The following is an 18,821-nucleotide window of genomic DNA, read 5'->3' on the forward strand; positions in this document are numbered from 1 at the left end:
GGCCTCCTTTCTGATAGTGACCAGATCAGTTGGGAACAATGTGTAGTGATGTTCTATTTGTAAATGTCTGTTTAGTTTCCATTAATCACTCTAGTATGAATGATATGAAGTTTTCCTTTCCAGATGACATTTCAGAAAATGTTGCGGGAGAAATGTTATTTGGTGATTAATTGGTTTATAGTGTTAATTTAAATTAGTTTATTATGTTCCACAATATTAAAAAAAACATAATACGACTGCTTGTTAGTGTTGGTTTAGATTCAACAGGGATAGCCACAATAAGTAATGACTGGCACACTGTAGTTACATGATAATGTGAAAGATTAAATATGATTTAATAAAAATAACTACTTGGATGGTAAAATTGAAAAGCAGAAATGTTTTAAATATCTGTTCTTGCAGTGAGTGAGTGAGTGAGCCGCAGTGTTTGAAAGTGGCATCCAAAGAAATACATAATGAAGGCAGTAATTAAATTTTATATTACTGTATATTGGCTATAATTAAATTGTAGTTGACCATTTGATGATCATAATACCAATTAGTTTAAAAGGCTGGGTTTAATTACGATACTTTTGTTTATTTTATTTTGGATCGTATGAAAATAATTTGCAGGGAGGTCTGTTTTTTTAATAGATTTCTCCCTGGCATTGTTTCCTCTTTGTTCTCTTCTCTGTTGCTAAATAAAGTTAAAAAAAAAATAAAAAAAAAGGTTGTTGTAACTGAATTTAACTTTAATAAAGTACTTTAAGTTATGTGACCCCTGTTTTACTGTAATGTGGAAAAATGCAAAACACCAGCAGTCTTTAATCCCAGAAAACTTGGTAAGTAAAAGCGAATAGGTAATGATGAGATTAAAACCAGCTTTATAGAACACATTTGGATCTGCAAGAGTAATTGGTTGCATAGGAAGCCTTGGAAGTTGCACAATTATGGAAGCAATGAGGTCAGATTTACTAGACTTTTTAAGTTTTTATGTGTATGGCTCCAGCTACCAATAATAGCAGCTAAATGAAGAATCCTCAGAAATTGAACCATAAAAGCAAATGAAGATAGGCTCAGAATAATCAGGAACATTAGGACTGTTGAGCTATGAGCTTGTTAGGTCACAGTTTCAGACACAAATCTTGTTTGCAGATCATATTGCAAACATCCACTTATGGTTTCTACTAATAGTTAGTCCCAAGTCTCTTAGTGAGTGCCCATCACTTACAGAACAATAGCTATACAGTATTGTTTATTAATGTTTCTATATTTTAGTACTCCCTCTGCTAAAGGGCCCAGCTAAAATAATACAACAGCAAATCAAGTGTTGCTAGTAGATGGATTGAAAGACACATGGTGAACAAAAAATAACCCTGATGAAAATAAGGTCCCATTCTTTTATGAGGTTACAGATTGACTAGAAAACATTGGCACACAGTAGCTTGGACTTGTTGGAACTTCTTATGAAGTCTGACTTAACTATTAAAAGCAGTCCATTGTTTCTTTAGAAAGTAATTAGTTTACATCCTTTGTCTTTTTGGTCTTACAAAGTTGCAAAATTGCCGTTTGGATGAGAAAACACTGCATTAACAATGAAAACATATTACAGGTCTGGTTTTGCCCTTCATTCTTTGCACCAGTTGGTAAGAGCACTAGAAATGTTGGCCCTATGCCCAACATGTACCCCTCTCTTCTCTGTCATGTTTTCAAATAAAGTCATTCCCTCCATTGCTGATGAGCTTCCCTTTCTTCTTGAGTCTCTTCAGCAGACAAGAGGCAATGCCTAAAGCACCACCTTTCAAAAAGCGAACAAAGTTGTCTCCCACCAGTGGGCCCATCGCAAACAGACCTGGCTCCTTAGTACACTCAAAAGTGTAGGGGTGGATGTCAATGGGATTCTGCTTGCAAGAGATGGGTTTTGTTGGATCCTGACTGAGATACTGGCCCTGACCTTTCAAGAAAAATAAGTTTGGGTTGGTTCCAATCAGCACCAAGACCATTGAGATTTTGAATGCTTTGAGGGAATTGTTCCCCTGAAGTAAGCACTTCATGTCAGACTGGAAGGACACCACACAGTGCTCTGGGAAACTGGTGTAGTCAGGAAACAGGCTAACACTTGCATTACCAGTCATTTTAGTCGTGGCAAGTTGAGGCTTTGGGCACATCTTGGCACATACCGAAGAAGCAATGCTCACTGCCTGTGGTCTGTTTGAAGCAGAGGAAGGAGCCACATTTGTGTAGGTCTGAGAGCACATCATGTTGTAGACTTTGTGGTATTCTGGGTACAGGGTTTTTGGCAACTGCTTGAAGATGAGGTCTGGGTCATCTGTGCTCTTACGAAACACATGTAGCACTTTGATGTTGCTGTTGCAAGCACACAGAACTGCATCTGCAGCACTTAAACCAGCGCCTACGATTAAAACTGGATCAGAGTTCATATCCAGCTTCCTCCGGCTCACAGCCAAACCTAGGTCTGAAATGCTGTGGAATACAAATGGAAGGTCCTCTCCCTCTACACCTAATCGAACAGGTGAATCTGAAGCACCGGTGGCCAGAACAACATTCTCAGCAAACAGAGAGAAGGGGACATGGGTGTCGCTCTGCACCTGCTGGTATCCCCTTACTTCCCAGAGAGCCCCCCCTCCACATTCAACTCCATTTCCCTCAAAGCCCTCATTCCCACCATCTCCCATCCCTCCATCTCCTTGATCAGTGTGCCCATTTTCCAGACCTTCCCCCTCTTGTCCACGGCAGAGCTTCTGGACAGAGGTCACATAAGTGTTGTCAACAAAATTCTTCTGGAGGCCCTTTAGCTTCACATAGTTGCGGTAGTAGGATGAGATCTCCTCTGGAGTGGCTCTGTCACTAGTTACATCCCTGGAGAGAAGACAGAGACAATGAGAACAGAGAGCACAGAAGTAAGCTGAAGCTTGTCTTTGCAGTCAGTCATGCCAGTCTTACCTGCGTTTCCCATTGATCAAGTCTCGATAGTTAACCCCAGGAAGTTCCATCCAGATGCCAAGACTAATAGTTAGTATGGAGCCTTCCATTGCCTGAGAAGAAATGACATGGAAGGAAATGTCTGGTTTTTTGAGGGGTAAAGCCAGAATAGCTTAAAGTGGGAAGCTGAGGATGTTTCAAGTTCTTACATGCCAGGCACCTCCAGGTGTTGATCTTCCCAGCACCAGATGTGGAATGTGCTGCTGCTTGTCCCTCCTCCACTGAAGGACTGGTGGGAATTCATAGCCAAAGTCAGCATTGGGGTGCAAAAGGGTGTCAAACAGTACAGCGACAGGGTTCCTTGACCTCCCCTCAAGACCCTCACTCAGATACTCCAGGTCCTACAAGGGGAGAAAATGGCTACAATGATTAGGGCTGTTTTAGTTGTGGAATATTGATCTCTGTAACACAACTAATTGTAATTAATGAATTAATTGTGTTTTGCTGTTAATTTTAAGCTACTAATAGGATCTAATACTACTAATGGTTTAAAAACACACATCTCATAAAGAAGATGAAGAAACTTAGATGCGCATTGAACGTGGGAGCATAAGTAAATAGTTGGTGGTACTAAGGTGCCATTCAATAGTTGAAGGCCAAGGTGCCAGACAGATGGGAAAATAATAAAAAAAATACTCATTCTGTTACTTTCATGCAGCCGTTTCATGCTGGTGAGTTTAAAAGATTATCCAAAATCATTGTAATTAACTACAATTGCAAAAACTACATTATGTAATAATTGGAGGCCTTTGAGGTCTCATAGCTGAGTGGTTAAGGTTCATACCACACAGGCGAAAATGCCCTGAGCAGTGAGTACCTAGTTCGATTGCTGGCTGGCAGGTCATTTTCTTCACATCATTCACCTAATCTCTTCCCACATTTCCTGTCTATCCACTTTCATCAATAAAATAAAGGCAAAAAGCCCCAAAATAATCAGGCTTAACCATGTTCCACCTGAGTGACTGTGTGGTCATACATACTCCTGTGTATGCCTAGGTGTTTTTACCTGCTCGGTGATGGGTAGGTGCTTGGTCTCCTGCAGTTTTCTGTACAGTATTGGGTTTGGATGAACCGTTGCTGTGTCCAAATAAGGCTTATAACCACTTAGCAGGTAGGACAGACAAATACCTGATGGCCCGTTGCCTAAAGACAGACCCAGAGAAGTGATGCATTAGATTTGTTGTGGCATATGGATGTCTGCAGGTCCTATTTGCTTAATTGCCACAAACATTTGATCTAATTTAATTTGTCTATCTTTTTGTTACTGTGAGTCAAGCTCTTCTGTATCTCAAGATATAAATTTTTAAACTTATCACTAAGCCTTACCTATTGGTAAAATGTAGAACCCCCTAACTCACTTTGACCACAGTCTTAACTAAAACCTACCACTGCATAGGACCACACATGTAGTACATACCATGCATGTAATATATGAATAAGTCCAAAACTTAAATTTGATTAAAAATGATCACTAAGATCTTAAGCATCTGGTACCTATAGGCTGCCCTTTACCAAGCATAGTGTTAGAACACAAAACAGGGCATGGACCTCTTTTTATTGAGTCACCAACTGTCAATCAAATATTTAACAATGCTGCGATACATGGATCCAGCTCCTTAGATCCTGAGCTGAAAATATTTGGGAACCACTGCTATAGAAACCCTATTCAAGATCATAAAATCAGGTAGATTAAACAGTGCAGGATTACATCTGTGGTGTGCAGGTGTAGAACCAGTGTAAGGCTAAAGGTGACATTTTTACCTATGATGACCACAGGAACAGTAGGTGGGTGCTCTTGTGGCAGAGTGGTCTCTTCCAGTAGGGGCATGGCTACAGCCTGGGCCAAAGCCGGCACTGAGGAGGAACACAATGACAGAAATGAGAACAAAGTTTTGCACAGACGTTTCAGCAGCTTTCTATAATTTAACTAAATGTGAAGGCTCATTCGGGATTTGTCCCCCACCTCCCTCCCCCGACCCCCGCCTCCATTTTCTGGGTCAGATTATTTGAAACAGGTTCAAACTGGCTTGCTCTTTGTGTCCGCATGCCAGTGTTGTTGTCTCATGTTAGCTTAGATCCTGGATCTGTCTCCATCCACCGTCATCAGCTGACTTAGAAACACACAGAGGGAGAAAAAACACCCTTTATTCATCCTGTTATTGTGCTTCCACACACAGCCATGACCCTCCCCGTCTGTCTGGAGCTTCACACACGTGGAAACACCCCGCCACAACACAACGTGCCTCCATCCTTTCTCTTTGCCGTCTCGCCAACGTCCACACACCCCTGTGCTTCCAAACATGGCCTGCGGCAGAGCTAGCCTCTGTTAACCCCGGTGCCGCTTCCCAAACAAAAGGGTGTTCTAATCAGATTTATGTAGGCTTGGGGTCTGTTGTGAAATGTCGCCGTTGAGCATGTGTAGTGTGCGTCTGTGTGTTACACGACAATGCCATTGTGTACCCGCCGGGCAGCAAATCCCCCCTGATCACTTCTCCGAGTGGGCCCTAATCCTACTGGTCCTGTTTATGTCTTTACCGCCTCTTTCAGCGGCAGCAGGATGAGAATGTGGCCCTGGCATGCTGACAGTCCAAACCATCACAATTCCTCCTCCCATACCCACCACTCACAAACACTCACAGACACTCCCACCAAAACATTACCCAACAGCCACAAACTGTGCCTGCTTGCCCCACTTTCATACCAACCAAAACACTACTGGTGCTGTATTTGTCTCGCGTCCCATAACTCTGACTCACTTCCCTTAAAACTTCTGTCCGCCTGCTGCCAATACAGTCCACTTCATTTCACATGCGTCCCTCTTTCCCTCCCTCCTCCCCCATGTCTGACCTGTCTGCAAGCCAACCGGTTATCTTTGGTGGTGGGCTTGTTTATGCTTTTCAGTCAAAGCACTGAGATTCCACACATTGCCTGCCCCGGTTGGGGAATGTGTGCCCCCAGTTGGCACGTTGATACTGGTATTTCCATGTCATTGCCCAATTTGACAAATCCAACAGTGTTTACAGTCATGTAATTTGGAATTTTGGCCAGACCTTTTACTTTGCCCTTCCAAAACTCTGTGGTAACATTTTAATTCCTATCCTATCCTATTCATAACATTTATAGTATGACGTAAGATAATATACAAGTCTTTATTGTCATTGCATTTTGAATACAAAGTGCAGCAGTCCTTAAAACCTACAAACAAAACAACTACAACATGAAAATTCACACAACCACACTCACATAATACATCAATCAAACAAGGCCAGGGGAATGTGCATCAGTATAAAAAAAATTATAAAACACATACATTTTGATAAAATAGAAGTCCAGTCTGGAGCAATATATAGCCCTGCATACTACATCAAAATGAGTTAATAAAAGTCGATAAGTTGCAGAGTCATGTATGTGTTAAACAGGTCTGCAACATTTTCCTGTTTGACCAAACAACAGTATGGAGTATTTCAAGAATGCTTATTGTTACCTACTGTGTGATAAAATAAGCTGAACTCCAAGGTCGGTCACTTGGGGTTTTCAACAACAGTTAGATAATATGGTCACACAGAATTTTGTACAGTTTTTATACTGTTGAAATAATAACCCCGGTCATATTAACTCCACTAGTTCTCATCTGTCATAAGTTGCTGCTGTTGCATCAACCTACCTGCTTCTGTACATGATGCACTCACAGTGTTAAACTGTGAATGCATCAGTACTTTATTTTTCTTTGAACTGTGTCTAATGTAAAAGTGAACACTGACATTAAGCCTCTGTGCTTTGTATAAGCTTGTTAATTATTAATTAATCTTTAACACTTGCAAAAATGCGGTAACAAGCTTCTTTGCAAATGTCCAACTCTTTAATTAATTGCATGAATGTAGAGTTGGATGGCAGATCACCCAACGAAAAATACATTCTGTTTAAAAAAAACAACAAAAAAACAACAACATGCTATGATATTAATAATACACCCGCGTTTTTGTTTGATGTGGTGCTGTTTATTTCATGCACCTACATATGCGCATTTTACAACATCTGTGCACAGGACGGAGCATATAGGCTACTTTTGTAAAGGATTACCAGTGGGAAAATACTCCAACTAAACTAAAAACCTGTACACTTAATTACACATATTCCACTGACATAAACTGAATAACTCTACTTTGAATTCTAATAACTAATAGTAGTTCCTCTTCATCCTCAGTTTGTGAGGTGCGTTTGATTTTCACTGGCCTACATCCATCTACAGCCTTGTTTTTGTCTCCACTTGTGCTAATTTGCATAAAACCAGCCTTCAGGTCAGTTTGAGAATGAGGTTAACTTGAACATAGCACTAGACTGGTTCTATATTCATGGATGTTGGTGATGCTCATATATTGGATGAAGTGAAGCCAACGCACACATGGACCCACAGCTTTGATCCAACCTCCCTCTACTACTGGAGTCGCCGCCCGTGCACCCTGCGTCCAATAACGCACAAGTAGCACATGCGACTGCGGCTATGTCACCATCATTGCATAATTTAGGTCAAACACACTCACGGACATCCGCACCATTCGGTCAAGAACGGGATCTCTTACCGCGCTGTGACTTATTTCTCTATCTCCAAGTCGCCTCCTGTTATCACGACCCACGGTGGTGTTTCTGCTCGTATAAATAGGCAGACACCGGTGGGAGGACCTATGCAACTGTCCGGGGGTCTTACATGAGATAATAAGCCAACCTCTCTGTCGTCATCACACACAGACACACGCGCACACTCACCTCGGGGGGGTTAAATCCACGCAGACCGGCTTATGCTCAGGTCTGGTTCGGCTGTACACGTCGTTCAGAGAGGTAGATCTTCTCTGAGTCTTGAACGCATAGTGTGTGTATGCGCGTGTGTGTGTGTGTGTGTGTGTGTGTGTGTGTGCGTCCTGGTGAAACCGGGTCCTGCGTTTGCTTTTGTCGTCACATGCGCATCTTCGCTCCGCACCGGCAGACGTGAGCGCGTTCACGGAGGAAGAGGAGGCAAACCGGAATCAGAGCATCTCTCCACAGCATCCTCACAGCGCCGCCGACACGCTGCTGCGCACTGCGTGGGCTCCCACTCAGCACTTTGATCCTGTTGGAGGAATTCAATGTCCAGATAATGCCCAATTTTATTTATGCTCACACGAAAAAAAAAAAAAAAGTGTGTCCTGAAATATTAGTCAGTTTACACCCCACAAAACCAAACCTGATCCCGTGGATTTATTGTCTGAACGCCCATTTTTATAGCCTAGTGGACAAATTAACTGAACTAGTCTTAGTGATAAGTAATGATAGTAGTTTGAATTTTACATCTGCTCTTTCCTATTCTTATTTGTCAAAAAGCCAGAGCTGCAAAACACATGACTGACAGGTGCACATTCCTTAAATCACTGCTGATAATAATATTTAACCCACAGCTGAGAAGTGAACAAGTTCCAAATCCATCTAGTGACAAATTCAGCAATGAAACCACCATTTAAGATTCATTGTTTTGTTTTAGCAGCTTATTTTAACATCATAGAAAGACCTTACCACTTGTGCTGTTGTGCTTCAGAGTGGTAAATGCCTTTTTTCTACATAATGCAGTAGAGTCTATATTAAAAATTGTTATGTTAATATAAGCAAAAACATTCTGGATTCAACTGCATTAACACAAACTAAATAGGGTTTCTATGCACCGACATCATGTGCATCTTCCACCTGATCTGATTCTGTGTCGTGTCGGCAGCAGTACTTCAGCCCCGCCCCTTTTATCCTAATCATCCAATGAGCTGCGGGATCAGCACTTCCGGTCCTTCACACAGACACATGTCAACTAGCCGCTAGCTCAATGAACTCCACAAATAGAGGCAGAAAACCGAACTATAAAGATGGTTCACTTGAGTAGAATTTGCCTCCGGAAGGTAAACATATATATTCTTGAATTATCTTGAAAACAACGTAATGAACAAAGGTTTATTAGCGTTCGTTGCAATGTCACTGGGAGCTAGCTAGCTAGCTGTGTTAGTTTCTGCTGTCAAAACATAAATAGTGACTGTACGTGATCCCTGCTTTTGTTTGCCCTTTTCTACATGTTAGCCTCAGTCAATGAACAGCATAACAGATGACTAGTCTTGCGTAGCGAAACTGAATATCATATTGTCAGTTTAAATATAAATTAATGTGATTCGTCCATGAAATATAACCTTGACAACCCTATTTCACATCATGAAAGCGTATCCTTTACCTTGAACACACTACTTGGACATAGAAAACACCCCGTTCGGGTCCACCAACTAGTTCTTATGAAGCCTTTATCTGCATCAGCCGCAGGCTTAGTTTGCTCCCTGACAATGAGACGGATTCACTTGAGAATTCCCCTTAGTTTTGTCTAAAAGGAGTAACCATAAATCATTTTTTATATATTTTATTAGATTATCTTTTATTGCCATGATAGTATTATGTTTTAGTGGTTGTTTCTCCTGTTTGAGTCAGGAGAGCAGCTACGATAAATGCCCAAATTATCATCAATAAATTCAGCCATACAGCAGAAATATGTTGTATAAACTCAGTGTTTCTACTCAAATACTGTAAATTTTTAGTACTTGACTATTTTAAGTTTACGGTACTTAATACTTTTTGCTACCTTTACATTTGTTTGACTACTTTCTTAGGGCTTGATTTTTTTTTTTACCCCTTATTTTCTTTTTTTAAAGGGTTCATTCATTGAAAGTATTTTTATGGATTGAGAAATTTCTCCTTCATAGGTTAAGTAAACTCTGTACAAACTCATACTTTATTTGGAAATTAAATTTTGAGAGAGCTGAAAACTGCGGATATATGGTTCTCAGAGGGCACTGATACTACGAGCATATGTTAAATTTAAAGAATAGGAGGTTTTGTAGATTAAACTCTCTAGCAGTATATAAAGTAGTTAAAATGAGCCAAAACTTAAACACGTTTAACAGTAAAATGCCATACACATATGAATGGATTCTTCTGGATTCTTGTCCCACAACATAATGCAGTGTGTTCCTTTTTTCGTGTTTTCTATTCATTGCCACATGATTAATGATACCTAAGTTTAATTAATTTACCTGTTCACTGAGATTCAGTGAAACAGCTTTTGGAAAGGTAGCACAGTAACATATGTCTCCTGTGACTTCTTGCAGTATGGAAATTTTGTGGACAACATCCGTCTGTATGTCCGTGGCGGCAGTGGTGGCATGGGTTTACCCCGTATGGGGGGACAGGGAGGGGAAGGGGGAGATGTCTGGGTAGTGGCTTCAAAGGACATGACCCTGAAGAAGATAAAGGACAAGTACCCCATGAAACGATTTGTAGCTGGAGAAGGAGGCAACAGCAGGTGGGTTTGTACCTGTCCCTGTTCAATTTTGACTGTTCTTGCCTCATCAGTCGATGCTTTACTTCAGTGTTTTATGTACATAAACTCAATTTATCAACAGTGTCAGAGCTCTGAAGGGAGAGAGGGGAATGGACAAGGAGATTCCTGCTCCAGTCGGTGTCACTGTTACAGAAGATGGGGGCAAAGTAATTGGTAAGGCAAAGATCTTTATCTCTTTGATTCTGTCCAATACAACTTGTTTTGTAATAATGCCAAAGATTTTAGCGCAGTTTTTAGTTTTTCTAATTTAGTTCTTAAAGAATAAACACTTGAAGGCAAAGTATGTAACTTTGACAGAACTGAGTAGAAAAAGCTTGGCTCATCATGCCGCGAGTGAGTGAGAGATGAGCAGTGGTCAAGTGAGTAATAGAGTGAGCAATTTAGCAAAGGAAAAAAAAGCAGTGAAATAGAAAATAACAACACATGATTACTGAATTTATCACAGTTTATATAATCTTAAAACACACAAAAATACACTCACACTTACAAAGAATGCTGTGGCAATGTTGAGCCAAAATACAGCCAGCACACATGCTTTATTTCTGCCTTGTGCGTTGTCAGTAGGTCTAGAGGAGAGAGGCTCAAACATCTCTGTGTATGTATAGATGCTTCGCCAATAGTTTTGTCACTCAGATAGACATGTGTAGTGAGTGACAGAGGAGAAAGTTGTAGTTGGTTGGGGTTTTTTTATGTTCTGCTTGCATGTTGTGTAGTTATTGGCTGGAGATACAAAGTCACTGCCCAAAAATGTCCCAAATACAATAAAACAACAGGACAACAGAAAATACAGGCAGAGTCTGTTGAATGAGAAGGATTATTATTTGTATGAGTCCATATAGTGTGTTTTTTTTTTTTATTTTCTTTGGAAAATTTATCTGCTTTTCCTTTAATACACTAAGTCCCTGACAGCACACTGCCGAGCTATATCAGTCCTGGCTTCATATTTTTCCATCAAGGTGACCTGAATGCTGAGGATGATCGTGTGATGGTGGCAAAAGGAGGACATGGAGGCTCTTTCTACTCTGGATTTGAGCCCAGTAGAGGCAAAGCCAAGCACATCAGGCTGGACCTCAAACTCATCGCTGACCTGGGTCTGGTGGGGTGAGAGAAGAAGCGCACATGAACACTTGGATAAGATTCACAAGCATACATTGGTTCATGCAGATATGGTTGAAAATGCCACGAGTTCCCATTTTAATGTTTTTCTTATGTTGATACACCGTCAGATTCCCAAATGCAGGGAAATCCTCCCTCCTGACAGCCATGTCTAATGCCACACCTCAGATTGCCAACTATGCTTGTAAGTTCATTGTCATACTCATTACGGAATCTGATTTGTGCACTTATCCTTTTGTTGGAAACATTTTACTTCTTTCTTTTGTATCATTTAAAAATCTTTATTTTACAGTCACAACTTTGAAGCCAGAGATTGGCAAAATTATGTACAAAGATTTCAAACAGGTGAGAGAATGTTTGTTAGTCTTTGAGTTGCATCTAATAAATTGTGTATTATTTTACTCTTTGCCACTCAGATAATTTTCCAGTATAAACTATTGTCTGTTTTCTTTTTTTTTTTTTTTTTTTGTTAATTGGCAGATTTCTGTCGCAGATCTCCCAGGGCTGATTGAAGGGGCTCACATCAACAAAGGAATGGGCCACAAATTCCTAAAGCATGTGGAGAGGACCAAGCATCTGCTGTTTGTGGTGCGTAGTTGATGAATGTACCTGAGCTGACATTTGTATATACAAATTAGCACGTGCAGAGGTGGCAGTGGGTCAGCCACAAACCTGAAGGATGGTGGTTCCATTTCCTGTTCCTGTTGACGTGACACTGAACCACATATGTCACTGGTGTATGAATGTGACACATTAAGTGCTTTGAGCAACATAAAGGTAGAGATATCTACATATAGAGATGCAGTCTAATAGGGTATAGAATCCAAGTCCATTTACCACTTAGTGATATGTTGTTCTAAAAAAAACAGGTAAATATTACTGAATGAATAACTGAATATTGAATATAATGATAAGAACTGTCCTTCCATTGTGCTCTGTCTGGCTCTAGGTGGATGTTTGTGGTTTCCAGCTGGCAAATAAAACACCGTTCAGGTCGGCCTTTGAAGCTGTGCAGCTTCTGACAAAGGTAGAACTCCTGTAATCTAACATTATATGGGAAAAATATAGTGAGACATCACATCTACAGCCTGTAGGACTACCCATTCCTATTGATTTGAAATATTATATCAATGTTTGTTGATCTTGTCAATAGAACTGCAACCGATTAATCCACTCAAAATGATCCAAAAAAATCATTCAACCACAATTCTCGTGAATCAACGCTTTGTTTCCTCCATTTTTCTGCTGTTAAACATTGCTTCCACTGCTGTGTTTCACATGGATGCTTATTGGTACACACAAAGAAGCTTTAATTCAGGAAAACTGCAATAGAATATCTCCCTTCAATCAATTCGAGTTGATTAATCGAATCAGGAATTTTTGCCTTGGCTTCAAGCACCTAGTCGATTAATCGGTTGCAGCTCTACTTGTCAATAATTGAGCATAAATAGAAAATCTGTATTTCTTTTAAAGTTTAAAGGCCAATTTTTTTTTTTTTTTTTTTTTGGAGGGAGAATCAAATAAACAAGATGGCTACCTGTAGATTAAAATGATTGTAGTCAGGACATGAAAGTATTTCAGAAATCTACAAGTAGGAGATGTAAAGCAATTCTAGTGATGATGAAAATTTGTTGTTGACTAAAATCAGATGTGTAAAAAAAAAAATTAACCTTAACGATGAAATAACATTTATTGCAATATAAAATTATGGTATTTGTCATTATTTGTGCCGTAAGCAATGATACACCTGAATTCAATGTGTCCCAATACTTTTGTTCATATAGTTCTGTATACCTGGTTCTGAGAATGTTACCTCACCTGAAATGGTAACCAACAACAAAAAAAAAATCATACTCAAATCTCACCTTCTACTGTCTGAAATGCTGTTCTATCATCACCATGCCATGCACATCATTTCTATACCCCCTTCATCTTCTTCATCCCCTTCTCTGTCTCTTCTGTCACAAGGAGCTGGAGTTGTACAAGGAGGAGCTTGTGTCCAAACCTGCTTTACTGGTGGTGAATAAAATGGACCTGCCCGACGCAGAGGAGAAACTAGAAGAGCTGAAAGAGCAGTTACAAAACCCACACGGTAATTTTTCAGTACATAAATTACAAATGTAGCTGAGTTGAGAAGGGTGTGTTTGAAAAGAAGATTTGTCATTTTATTATGTTCTTCCTAATATGAAAACTATCATAAAAAATAAGGTAAAGTTTTAATTTTAGAAAAATCATAATTAAACAAACAACAACAAAAAATCTAACATCTATATGTCAATTATTGAATAATTTCACATTGATTTAGTCATCTTATTCTTTCCTTCTGCAGAGTTCTCTGATATGCTGCCTGATGACATGATACCAAAGCATTTCATGACCTTCAGAAACGTGGTTCCCGTCTCTGCCCACACTGGATTTGGGGTTGAATATTTGAAAACCTGCATCCGAAAATCGCTCGATGAAGACGCAACCATGGCAAATATAGCCTTACATCAAGAAAGACTGCGTGAACTTAGGTACCATTCATAGATGCAGTTGTGTTACCCATGACAAGATAACGTGTTTGAGTCAGACACACAGTTTGGGATGATGGACAACAGGACTAAAAGACGCCCATCAGGTGCGCAAATGAAACTGTGACATTAAGGGCGTAGTGACCGTCATAGTTTTAGGCAGATGTGACAATAGAAACTGTGGAGTTTCAGCGTCTCTGACAAACCCTCAGAACCAAAACATTGAAGCATTGTGTTGACTTTCACAGGGAAAAGTTGCAGTGTGTTGTAAAATCCAATCCACAGTGAAGAATATTTACATTTAATCAGGAATCCTACATTTTAAGAGAGTGATGAAACATGCATTTGAAAAGATGCTCAAGCAAAAGTAACGTTTGCTCTTTCAAGAGAGAGGAGGACCTTTTGATAAGTTGTTTATTTTTATTGTGTTACAACTGTTGTAAATAAAAAAATCAAGTAAGTCTCCCAATGTACCTGTTTCTACAATACTGATGTTAATAGAAATGCAAGCATGAACAGATGTGTCGATGAAAGTTTTATTTTATATAAATATATTACAATACTGAATGATTAAGAGGAAAAAATATGGGGATTGATTTTTGCATCATCAGTCTTTACAGCATACAGGCAAAAAAATAAAGAATAAAATCAACAAAAACAAGAAAAGGACAGCAACTGCAGTATTTAGATTTGGACTAGTACATGTGGCTTTAAGGTTCCTGGAGCCGATGAGTCTGGATGGGACCACATGGCTGGGACCGGGTGGTGGGTGCTCTCCAGTCCACTGATACATTCAAGTCTCTGGGCGGACAGAGACAGACAGCTCATCTGTGGTTAGATGTTTACCAGGTTGGTCCTGTTCTGGCAGATAGAGCAGGTACGTCCACAGGTTGGACACGAGGATTAACAGCTGCTCAGTCACAGAAATCACTGTAACCCACATGGTCCCATCCTCAGAGTGTGACATCCGTCAACCTCGTTGCAGCACAGTATGATGTTAAAAATATCCCTTTTATAGTTGTGTTAACGCTCACCATAGCCACAGTACTTAATGAAGAAGGCAAAGTCATGGGCTCATACAGATCACATTTACAGTGTCCAAACTTTGTATCATACAGATCAGCAGATGCCAGAGGAACGACAGCATCTTTTGGCCCCGGGATGAAAGTATTTCAAACTCGTGTTTCCATTCAAACTCATCAACACACATAATTACAATAATGCACTTAATCACTGTTTGAATAGTTGCTGTACATAATGCTGACAAAAAATGAACATTACAAAGGTACTTAATAAAAAAGATACTAGTAGCAATATTAGTCCAATAGTGTGAAGATCATATTACCTATACAATCCTAATGTATACATGGCTTACAAATGAACAAGTGCCCACACAGAAATGAAAACTAGACAGTCAGTGACGAACAGGAGGCCTTCAGACAACGGTTTCTATACAACGTAGTGCAGTAACTGTACAAAGAACCTGCTTTTGGGGAGTGATATTTGATTTACTTTCCAAAAAATCCACCTTAACTCACTACATCAGCCACTGAAACCATTAATCCTATGACTTCCTGACACACACCATCACAACTTTGCTGACAATTAGTTTACTGATAAGCAGTGAAGTCTGTGGTACACAAACCCATCAAGACAACAGCCATAGGCGATGAGGGGAAAAATGCTTATTTCATGCTTATTTCCCGTTACGGTCTCACAAATGGCCTACCAGAGAAATAACTTAGTTTGATATAGAACTGTCATGCTGTTGGTCTTCACAAGCTCAAACAGCAAGCACTGTACAGCATAGTTTATCATTTACAAGGCTAAATATCTCAATCATCACAGCTAAACCCAAAATGCACATTTCAATCACAGTTTCCAGATTCTCACGGAGTAAGCTTATCAACCACATTAGTCTTAGTCTCACATTCAAAAGTGATCTGAGCGACTCTTATGTGCTGCCATAAATGAAACAGGAGCACACAAACATCCAAACGCAGAATTGGAGAAAACTAAATACATCTTATAATATTAAAAATGGGAAACTTCCAAAACCACATGAGTGACAAGTGGCACTTCTCTACCTACACCAAACACATCTCAGTCCATTCTCCACACTCCAGAATGGCACAAAAACTACTTAAATACTCATTATAAAACATCTGCAACGTTCTTAATGCTCCTCAAGTCACTTCTTTTCCAAAATTTCCTCAGAAATGGATAAAACCAGTGTTAGGTTATAAAATAAAAATAAAAAAAAAAAACACTTGTACATTCTGCTGTGGATGGAGAAAGCTATAGAGGTCACAGTCACACAGGAAAATAGCCAGAGGGAGAAATAATGAGGCCTATGGGACAGAAAATAGAAACTGACAGAAGGACGAGTAGCGGGTCTCTACACAGACCTACAGAGAACCACTTCTGTCTACAACACAATACGGCAGGAGGAGGACAGAGCTTCTGTTCTCTGATCCCTTTCCTCTTTCAAAGAAATGAAAAGAAAAACATATTCTGTGTGTGTTTAACTGTACATATTTACACACGCACAAACATCCAAGAGGAGGCGGATCGGGTCCATGTCAGGGTCTATATCTGGTGATACAATATGGGTTACCTATAGTGGGGAGAAAGCTTCTAAGCCTATGTATAAAATCACTGCCCCCTCGCATGCTTCCTTTTCGATCAGACCACTGTTGTTCTCGTCTTTTGACCAGGAGGAGGAGTTTGCTGATAATCAGGGTTGTCTCATGCATACAGTGTTGGTGTTTCTACAGTGATTCACGTGCGTCAAAATGATCCAACAAACCCAGCGATGCAGAGAAATATGATGACCTGCTCCTGCCTTCGTGACCCCTTTTGTTGGTTGTTTTTATTTTAAAGTGGAGCTCCAAAAAAGTTGTTAGGGCTGAAAAAGGAGGTTGGCGTTGAATTGAGTTGTGCGAGAGCCAAGGTAAGAGAGGTTTGAGCTCAGGACAGGGAAGAGGACTCAGAGAAGTGGGGTTTCCAGTCCTGTGGGTGAGGCCTGAGCAGACAGGAACAGCTCGGTCTGATCTCCAGCTGGTCTGGAGTGGACGTGGAGCTGGTTTCTCCGCAGGCGCTCTGCTCGTCCGCTGTATGACGCTACAGTATCTGACAAGACCCTCCGGAGATGCTTGTACACACTAACTCACACACACCTCTGCCTATTTCCACTCCAGTGGGGGCGCTCTCTTTTTCTCATTATCGAGAGTCAATTTAGTTTAATTCTTGTGTTTTTCATTCATAGAAAAGGAGAGACAAGTGTAGTTCCTTACGATCTTTTGCAGAATAAGTATGACTGCAGTTATATTGAAGTCTCCCACAGCTGAGAAGAAAAGAAGGAAAGGATCAAGGAATTAGGAGAATATGATTATCTCATTTAATTTGGCTCAGTTTTCATATATTGCTTTATTTGTTAGAAATGTTTTTTCTAGTTCTAAATGTTCACAGGCTTAAAAACACCAAATCCTAGTGCAGCCACAGAAAATGAAGATAATTGACTCAAAAAGTTTAACCAAGATAAAACAAATGAGGGCCAGTATTCATCATAATAAGGAAACAGGTCCTTTCATTTTTAAAAATTTTTAAAGATTCTTTTACCAGTAATGGAATCATTTGGATTTTTTAAATTGAGTGCATAATGATGCACTTATCCATAGTAAATGTATTAGTTAAAGTACATCATGGTCTGCATGGGTCTATTTAAGAAGCAAAGAAGATAAGCAGTTATTTAGGATGAGACCAGCCCAAAAAAAAACCCTACACACAAGGGTGAGCAGTGTGAATAAAAGTGTATGCTATATTTAGATATTTCAATGTTTTGTAATGTGACAAAAGTAGTTATTTTACAGTTATGTATGTGTACTATTGTCTATTAACAGAGGATACTGATAAATCAGTGGTCTTTACAAATGTGGCTAATACTTCATGTCATCACACAGCCCCTGCTAACTGATTCTAAATGATAATGGGCCTTCTCACATTTCACACCAGAAAGTTCTAACCAATGTTTTGCATTTTTTATATTTAATCCACTTATTTTGCTTTAACACTGCAGTTTTGATAGCCAATACATTTATTGTTAATATATACATTTGCTGCACCTTCCTGCAGATGTGCATTCTCATTTTTAACTTCTTCCACCTTCCACTAATTCTTCTTTTATTGAGATGATTGCCTCATGGAACTTCAGACAATTTGACTAAGGGTTAAAACTCGAGAGTTTTCACACCATACCTGAAGTGAACTGTTCAGCTTAATTTTGACTCATACCACATCTTTTGTTTGGCCAAAGACAAGGTTTTTCACCTACAAAATAGTCTGAGGGAAGTTTCACGCCTAAATATTAAAGCTGTAAAATCTGAAATTGTCGACTAAGTATCCTAAAGTACAGTTTTCTGTCTTGTCCAGTCCACTCTTTGTTGTGTGCTTCTCCAAAATGGGACTATGTAGACTTTGAACTACTACTGGTAGTAAAATTAATATATAACTGATATAACTCTGCTTCAGAAAATTCTACCTGTTTCTTTTAAGTAAACCCAGATTTAGCAATTAAAGCTGCGTATGATGTATATCACCAATTTTTCATCAAATCTGTAAAACCCAAGTGATAGCCTATGTATCACAAATCCAATAGTCTTTCTGTGATTATGCACCTGAATCACTTCCCTCAAAGTGAACAACTTCAATGTTGACTCCATCACAAGCAGTCCATTTGTTAAATACCAAACTGAACCGTCACTTGGCCCTTTTTGGAATTTCATGCAGCTGCAGTATGGCCACAGCAACAAACA

At 39.7% G+C, this 18,821-nt stretch overlaps 3 protein-coding genes across 5 annotated transcripts in view; 1 reads left to right on the forward strand and 2 right to left on the reverse strand.

The window, feature by feature from the left end:
* Positions 1–54: 54 nt before the first annotated feature.
* On the reverse strand, positions 55–8,017 carry osgin2 (oxidative stress induced growth inhibitor family member 2). 2 transcript variants are annotated; one of them, XM_030158321.1, is made up of 6 exons: positions 7,747–8,017; positions 4,744–4,836; positions 3,989–4,125; positions 3,132–3,323; positions 2,944–3,035; positions 55–2,859 (listed from the first exon to the last, which is right to left on the reverse strand). In XM_030158321.1, exons 2-6 carry the CDS (start codon positions 4,808–4,810, stop codon positions 1,689–1,691), a joined length of 1,659 nt encoding a protein of 552 aa, XP_030014181.1. In that variant the 5' UTR covers positions 4,811–4,836; positions 7,747–8,017; the 3' UTR covers positions 55–1,688. The 2 variants fall into 2 exon arrangements, with proteins under 2 accessions (XP_030014181.1, XP_030014180.1); XM_030158320.1 differs by lacking the exon at positions 7,747–8,017 and adding an exon at positions 7,563–7,709.
* A 718-nt stretch (positions 8,018–8,735) lies between these two features.
* On the forward strand, positions 8,736–14,577 carry gtpbp10 (GTP-binding protein 10 (putative)). The gene is made up of 10 exons (XM_030158322.1): positions 8,736–8,897; positions 10,146–10,339; positions 10,440–10,531; positions 11,335–11,479; positions 11,605–11,678; positions 11,787–11,839; positions 11,975–12,082; positions 12,444–12,521; positions 13,463–13,586; positions 13,824–14,577. The coding sequence occupies exons 1-10, from the start codon at positions 8,865–8,867 to the stop codon at positions 14,021–14,023; spliced, it is 1,101 nt and encodes a 366-aa protein (XP_030014182.1). The 5' UTR covers positions 8,736–8,864; the 3' UTR covers positions 14,024–14,577.
* A 1,903-nt stretch (positions 14,578–16,480) lies between these two features.
* adam22 (ADAM metallopeptidase domain 22) overlaps positions 16,481–18,821 on the reverse strand; it is a 72,999-nt gene continuing 70,658 nt past the window's right edge. For both annotated transcript variants that reach the window (XM_030158317.1, XM_030158318.1), the window contains exon 31: positions 16,481–17,353. In XM_030158317.1, coding sequence (XP_030014177.1) covers positions 17,333–17,353 — 21 coding nt within the window. In that variant the 3' untranslated portion in view covers positions 16,481–17,332. The remainder of the gene's footprint in view (positions 17,354–18,821) is intronic.

Source organism: Sphaeramia orbicularis, chromosome 16 (genome assembly GCF_902148855.1).
Source record: "Sphaeramia orbicularis chromosome 16, fSphaOr1.1, whole genome shotgun sequence".
Lineage (NCBI taxonomy): Eukaryota > Metazoa > Chordata > Actinopteri > Kurtiformes > Apogonidae > Sphaeramia > Sphaeramia orbicularis.

Bases quoted from the DNA above. Each gene is read 5' to 3' on its own strand.
- osgin2 (XM_030158321.1), bottom strand. From the start codon at position 4,810: ATGCCCCTACTGGAAGAGACCACTCTGCCACAAGAGCACCCACCTACT. The intron at 4,126-4,743 runs GTAAAAATGTCA...GTCTGTCTTTAG, and splicing joins TGTTCCTGTGGTCATCATAG to GCAACGGGCCATCAGGTATT. The intron at 3,036-3,131 runs GTAAGAACTTGA...ATTTCTTCTCAG, and splicing joins CACCTGGAGGTGCCTGGCAT to GCAATGGAAGGCTCCATACT.
- gtpbp10 (XM_030158322.1), top strand. From the start codon at position 8,865: ATGGTTCACTTGAGTAGAATTTGCCTCCGGAAG. The intron at 10,532-11,334 runs GTAAGGCAAAGA...TTTTCCATCAAG, and splicing joins AGATGGGGGCAAAGTAATTG to GTGACCTGAATGCTGAGGAT. The intron at 12,522-13,462 runs GTAGAACTCCTG...TTCTGTCACAAG, and splicing joins CTGTGCAGCTTCTGACAAAG to GAGCTGGAGTTGTACAAGGA.